The sequence below is a fragment of the Pyrus communis genome, chromosome 9 (genome assembly GCF_041283825.1).
Source record: "Pyrus communis isolate YQ-2024b chromosome 9, ASM4128382v1, whole genome shotgun sequence".
Taxonomy (NCBI): Eukaryota; Viridiplantae; Streptophyta; class Magnoliopsida; order Rosales; family Rosaceae; genus Pyrus; species Pyrus communis.
In genome coordinates this window covers 5,361,972-5,368,984 of record NC_142573.1, presented here as the reverse complement: position 1 = coordinate 5,368,984, position 7,013 = coordinate 5,361,972, and the positions used below count along the sequence as shown (strand labels likewise).

The 7,013-nt window shown below is 35.1% G+C and overlaps 1 protein-coding gene across 1 annotated transcript; it reads left to right on the top strand.

The window, feature by feature from the left end:
- The first annotated feature begins 986 nt into the window (after positions 1-986).
- On the top strand, positions 987-4,611 carry LOC137740919 (vesicle-associated protein 4-1). The gene is made up of 7 exons (XM_068480724.2): positions 987-2,048; positions 2,993-3,063; positions 3,261-3,342; positions 3,469-3,590; positions 3,960-4,037; positions 4,160-4,279; positions 4,382-4,611. The coding sequence occupies exons 1-7, from the start codon at positions 1,772-1,774 to the stop codon at positions 4,439-4,441; spliced, it is 810 nt and encodes a 269-aa protein (XP_068336825.2). The 5' UTR covers positions 987-1,771; the 3' UTR covers positions 4,442-4,611.
- The last annotated feature ends 2,402 nt before the right edge of the window (positions 4,612-7,013 follow it).

The following is a 7,013-nucleotide window of genomic DNA, read 5'->3' as shown; positions in this document are numbered from 1 at the left end:
TATGCTGTGTGTCTTTGGTCTCATTATATCCTTTTAATTTGTTCAGAAGGATGAAATCACATTTTCCTTAGAGTTTGACACATAGAAAAGCAAATAATTAATTGAATGTCATCTCTAACAAAAATAGAACTATAAAACTTTGAATTCTGATTAACCTAGTCCTATTATTATGTGAAACTCATCACTCATTAATCTCCAAAGTTGTAATCATCCGATTATTTGATACCATATACATTAGTTATGTGCCCTTTATATTTTAATCACGTGTTGTATTTGCAATTTTTTTTATGAACATTAGTGTGTACTATCAAAATATAAACATGCATCAAGTGATTTTGAAGTCGGGGATTAGATTGATGTGTTTAACACAATTTAGAGATAGACACCCTTAAATATTAAGATTCACTTGTCAATTATCGATCTAAGTAAGGATCGATCATGAAATTAGAGCACGCAATTATGTAACTGCATCTTATACGGTAGTGCTCCAATCTCCAAGCAATAAGCCCCCTTGGGTCGATCAACTTATTATATATGCACCGTGAGAAAAATAAAGGGAACAGAAGTAACTTTACGCAAAAGCTCTTTGAACTATGTGATTTTCCCAAGTGAAAAATGGCAGGTCCCAAACTATGGTGTATGAAATATGATTTCATTGATTTGGGATGTGGGAAAAAGATGAGATGCCTTTCACAAGAGGGAGGGCCACATGGGAATATCACTGGAGTTGCTGATTGCAGGGTCGTTACCTTTGACGGCATCACTATAGGAGAACATGTTCTAATGCCCTAAACATCATTACCTATTTTAATTATGGCCTCATGCAATTGATCCAGTCTTTTAAAAACAAAAGTAGAATGACAAAAGAATAAAAAGAGAGACGAAAGGAAAAAGAAATCGCAGGAAGATTTGAAAGGAAGTGTGGATTTGGTGCATGTCATATCCGAAGCTATAGTTCTTCCACCACTGATTTGGGTATTCTTCCTATAGCTGTCAATTTTCTGTTTGGAAATTAATACCAAGCTATAGATTATTGTTTGGAAATTAAACTGTACTATGATATTTGACCAAACGATTTCTAAACTATTCCAATGTTTAGGAAGACAATTGTACTTAGATGTAAGAGGGTATGGACACTAATGAAATTGATTGACCTTGTTCAGATGTGTTGATATTTTTGGATTTTGTAGTTTTAGCGTTCATCACATTACATCTGTAGTCATGTAATAAGAAATATATAATTGGTGGCAGCTATGCTCTTATAGACTATAGTCCAATAATTTTAATGCAGATTTTGGCATAGCCACTCAACCGAAATTGGAATTCCCTCTCATTGGTTTAAATCGGACTACGACGTTACTTGAATAAAAAATATAAGTTCAGTAGTTTGAATGAAATTGAAATATATAAGTGCCCATAATATGTTTTTAAACTTGATCCTCAGCTGCCAACTGCCAGCCAACAACAACAGAACAGATTGGAGTGAGTAAACTGTAAAAGTAACCACCGCCAGTTCCGACAATCCAAAAAGTCCAGAACGAAGGGTCGCATTCATCCGCATTCGGCGTTCGCATTCCATAAAGACCTTTCACAAACACTACGTGCCACCAAAGTCTCAATCTTTCAGCTTTCGCCTTCAATCCGCACAAAGCGAATTCTCGTTCAATCCGCGCAAAACAAAATCTCTTTTTTGACTGTTTTCACACCATCTCCGGCGAAACCCGTTTGCCCGCGGCCACCGCGAAGTGATTTCCGGCGAGTAGGGTCGACAATGGCTGTGGAGGCTGAGAAATCTGGGCATGAAGGGAAGCTTTGGAGTCTGTTCAAAATACCGTTTTGGCCCGGAAACGCCTCCTCGTCTTCCTCTTCGTCATCGTCCTCGACCTTGTCTTCTATGCATCATAATGTTCACCACCAGCTGGGTCACGAGTCTGCGGCTGAACGTACGGCTCTTCATTCTGCCAGTACGGTGTCGTATGTGACCAAGTCTTTGCTTCCTGCTCGGAGGAGGCTGCGTCTTGATCCTCCAAATAAGCTATTTTTTCCATGTATGCCCCTTTTACTTGTCTATGCAGTTATCTTTGTTCTTACGTAATAATTCTGATCTGGGTTTTTGTTTTTTTGGGTTGTGTAATTGGTTGCATGCATGATATGTCTGTTGTGAGCTTAGACTGGTGTTTTGCTGATATAAATGCTTACATATAATCACATTCTTTGTTCTTTGATTTGCTTAAGTTGCATAAATTGTTGATTTCATGAGTTAGACTATGAATGACTTGGGGCCGTTTGGGATTTGCTTATATGAGAAATACTTCTGCTTATAAGCACTTTCCTAGAAGTGATTTATTTGAAACTCGTAGAACAACTTTGAAGTTTTTTTCCAAAAGTATTCAGAAATGTTTTAATTGTCACAAAACGCTTTTAATCCTTCAAAAATCTGTTCCAAACAAGTCTTATACTATGTTTGGATGAGGGAAATAAACTTGGAATTTGGGTAAAAGTCAGGATTTATAAATTGACATGCACAAATTCCCTTGGTTGGATTCAGAAACATAGAAATTTAGAATTTTCGCATGAAAAAAAACTTGGAATTTGGGACCTCCAATTCCCAAGTTTAAATTCCATGTAAATATGCGTCATTTCTCAATTTCTATGATCGAGAGTTTAAAAATAACAAATTCCATATTTAATTCCAAATGTTTATTGCTGATATGGTCAATTCTTATTGGGGTCTCTATCTATGTCTCATATGCTCTCTTCTTTGGCTTGTTTCTGTTGCATGATGTATCCATCTGTGTAGTTGGGAGTGGATGCATTTAATCTGATCCGGCCTCTTCTCACATTATTAGCTTCACCTAGGATTTCTTGTAAGATTTTCACTCAGAAATATTTGTTATCATTATAAAAGTGTAATGTTGGCTGAGTTCCTTTGCTGGTATATGATTCAAGCTAGATATATTTGGCCTCACAATGTATTTGTTTCGTCCCGAAGATGAACCCGGTAAACAGGTCAGGAGTGCAATTGGAATAAAAAACACAAGCAAAACTATTGTAGCTTTCAAGGTATGGATTGAATCCTCTAAGTTCCCCTGTTATGTATTTTACATATCTGAAACTAGTCATATCTAATTGGACATATGATCAAATTTGGTTAACATAGTTTTGAAAATTGTATAGCATTGGATGACAGTATACATCAAGAGTTTTCCCACTATAAATTCGATGCGGCTATCTAACTGCTTGCGTGTTGATTGCTTTAGTTCCAAACAACTGCACCAAAGAGTTGTTACATGCGTCCTCCTGGGGGTATACTTGCTCCTGGTGAAGGTCTTATTGCAACTGGTAATTCTTACTTCACGATCTTCCATTTTCGGGTTATATTTCACTTCCATATATTTACAATGAATAACATACTAGTTAGTCATATTCTAGTAAGTTCATCGTTGAAAATTGTAATTTTAATGACAGTTTTCAAGTTTGTGGAACCTCCAGAGAACGATGAGAAACCAGCTGTAGACCAGAAGAGCAGGGTTAAGTTCAAGATCATGAGCTTAAAAGTGAAAGGAGATATGGACTATGTGCCAGAACTGGTATGGTTGCAGGCATTTCGTGTATAACTTTTAACCATATTTAATTATATTGTTTTTCCCCCAACATACTTTTACATTCCCTCAAAGATAATATCAGAAAAATGTTTGTCTATAACCTTAGGCGCATATATTAATAAGTGAAAATTCAGATGTCATGTACTGCATTAGCAAACATTTGGCAGAATTCTAATTCAAGCTTCCTTGTAATTTGTTTAGGGCATATATCTAGCTTCTGCAACAGTTTGATCTCGCAATATCTGATTTATACTTGAAATCTATTGTATATTTTTTATGTTATGACAAGATAGAAACTAGTGTGCATCATAATTCACAGATGTTAAACATTAAATGTGACATGTGTTTATGCAGTTTGATGAGCAGAGGGACCAAGTCGTGGTTGAGCAGGTTTTGCGCGTTGTTTTTCTTGACCCTGAGCGCCCTACCCCTGTTAGTAGATGGATACATCTCTAGTTTGTCATTTCTTTCACTACATATACATTTTTTGGTTGTCTTCGCTTTAGCCTGAGTAATAAGCCTTCTCACTTTCAATTTGTTTTTTTTTTATTAAGGCAATGGAAAAACTTGAGCGGCAATTGGCCGAGGCTGAGGCTGCCCTTGAATCACGAAAAAAGCCTCCACAAGAAGCAGGTCCCCGGATAGTAGGGGAAGGACTTGTCATAGATGAATGGGTAAGGCATTCTCAACACATTTTTGTTTCTTTTGGTAGAATGATGGTGTTGAGCGTTATAGATTCACATTCTTACTTGTAGTATGTGCGGTTTCCTTTGTAGAAAGAGCGCAGGGAAAGATACCTAGCGCAGCAGCAGGTTGAAGGGGTTGATTCAGTGTAGAGTTGTGTCCCCTTTTGTTTAGAGCATTTCTTTCTATAGTGTGGAAGTTTCAATTAATATGTGAAATTGAATGATCGCCTTATTCATGTATGGGAGAAATTTGGATCTCCATCTCCAACCTTATAGCCCATGGATAGTATAAATGAATGTTTTTATTTTGACAGAAGATATACTCTCTGTTCTGATCTGGCTGGCCGTTTTGCCACATTTTTGTTTTGAGACATGCAACACGAACACCTCTCGATACGGCGAATTTACTGTTTCCTTGCTGAATTTGCAAAAATTATATGCAATTATTTGTGCCATGTTGACATACACCTCAAGGATCATGGTATATTTGTCAACTGATATAAAACGATCTTGATTCATATCACTAAAAACTTCATAGAAGTGTGGTTTCTAAACACTTACACAACTATTTATAATTTGCTATTGCCCAGAGTTGACAGCTTGAAAGCGAGCAATACTGAGGCTACGCTTCATTTCTTAATTGTATGGAACTAGTGGAAAGTAGGGGTGGACATGGTTCGGTGTGGTTTTGAGTGAAACCGAAATTGAAATCGAAATTTTTTGCGGTTCGGTTCGGTGCGGTTTTGAAGCCAAAATCAAAATGAAACCAAACCGTTTGGTTCGGTTTGATGCGGTTTTAAACGGTTTCAATTCGGTTTTTATGAAAAAATATACAATTTAAAATACGAAACACTCGTTATCTCAAGCTTTACATGAATGCAATCAACAAATAACTTTAAAAAAAAAAAAAAAAAAAACTTATCTAGAAGAAAAGTAGTTTCTAGTAAGATCATAAATCAGAACTTGAAATGAAAGACATTACATTAGAACATATTATTAAACATTTCCCAATCTAGACATCATAGAGAGTGATCCTAAAGGGTACAAATTAAACATAAGCAATAGCTAATCGAACCGCTACAAAATGTCATAATCAGTATATAAAATGAAACTAATCCCTAATTAAAAACCAGTAAAAAGTCCTCACAGAGCAACCTTATTAGCTAGCTAGGTAACAATTGCCACGCAAAAATTTTAAGGCTTGGGAAGAAAAAATGCATGAACGGTGTGCAACTTTACATGCATATTCTGTGTAGTCGATAACATTTATCAATGATCCAATGTCATGGACTCATGGCAGATGCATATTATAATTGCCCAGCAGACAGACTGGCATGGTTGCACCCTCAAATCTATAAGGAAGCTATGCATTATTTCCCTTGCAATTTTGATTTCTCAACGTCACCCGTTGATCACATATCCAGTGTAAGACAATGCATTCAAGTGCCCACCCCTACTCATGAGTGGTGATATTATGTTGAAGAGAAAGAAAGTGATGACTGATGATTCTAGTGTGGTTGGATTCATACTAAATGTATGGACTCTAACAAACAACCTATTAAAACATGACATCTAATATGAACATTTAATTAAATGCTTATTAATATTTATGGTGCGGTTCAGTTTCGATTTCGGTGCAGTTTTCAAAAGCCAAAATCGAAACCAAACTGTTTCCTACATTGCTGTTTGGTTTCAAAACCGCAAAACCGAACCGTTCGGTGAGGTCCGATTTGATTCGTGTTTTGGTTTCGATTTTTGGTTTTAAGTGCCTACCCCTCGTGGAAAGTGGATTGAGATCTGAGTTTAATTCTTATTTTCTGGTCCCCTAAAAATAAACTAAAATATATACCAATCTTATCCAACAAGGACCAGTTCTTGGGATCCCTTTTATTTTCACGGTCTTGCTTTAGCTTATGGCTGCATGCATGTCTATCATCTTTGAGATTCTAGTTTACAATTTTTTTAGCCCGATACAAAGAGAACCAAAACTCAAGCTTAAACAATAAAGAAACACAAATTAATAAATGGTAATGCTATAAATCATAGGTAATACTCAGGAGATTAAATTTATAAACTAAACAATATGGTTGGTGATTATTGAATTATTACTTAAGTGTTGATTAACGTGCTTACTTTCTATTTGTGACACATCATATATTTTAAAATTTTAGTAGCGTTAATGTGCTTGCTTTCTACACAAATTAATAAATGGTAATGCTATAAATCATAGGTAATACTCGGGAGATTAAATTTATAAACTAAACAATATGGTTGGTGATTATTGGATTATTACTTAAGTGTTGATTAACGTGCTTACTTTCTATTTGTGACACATCATATATTTTAAAATTTTAGTAGCGTTAATGTGCTTGCTTTCTATTGATATATATATATATATATATATATATATATATATATATCACCAATAAGAAATAAACACATTAATCAGCAGTTAACTGATAATTCAATCATCAACAACAACAACATTTAGTTTACAAAACCTGGTTTAAAATTTTGATTTCCCTATCATTATCCTTTCATTAAAGATCCCTTTATTGTTTATGAAATCTCTTTTTTTTCTTTATCGAAATAAATTCGTTAAAAATAGTAAAAAAAAACGTATATATATGTAATACGTTAGACATGTTAAATGTTTCTCTCTGAATAACTCTAGACATATACAGTCCCCAATAAAAAAAAAGTTCAAAGTTTCAAAGTTCTA

What these genes read in the sequence shown, in the direction of transcription:
- LOC137740919 (XM_068480724.2), top strand. Translation starts at nt 1,772, where the DNA reads ATGGCTGTGGAGGCTGAGAAATCTGGGCATGAAGGGAAGCTTTGGAGT. An exon ending in ACCCTGAGCGCCCTACCCCT is followed by an intron (nt 4,038 to 4,159) that starts GTTAGTAGATGG and finishes TTTTTTATTAAG; the next exon opens with GCAATGGAAAAACTTGAGCG. An exon ending in GACTTGTCATAGATGAATGG is followed by an intron (nt 4,280 to 4,381) that starts GTAAGGCATTCT and finishes TTTCCTTTGTAG; the next exon opens with AAAGAGCGCAGGGAAAGATA.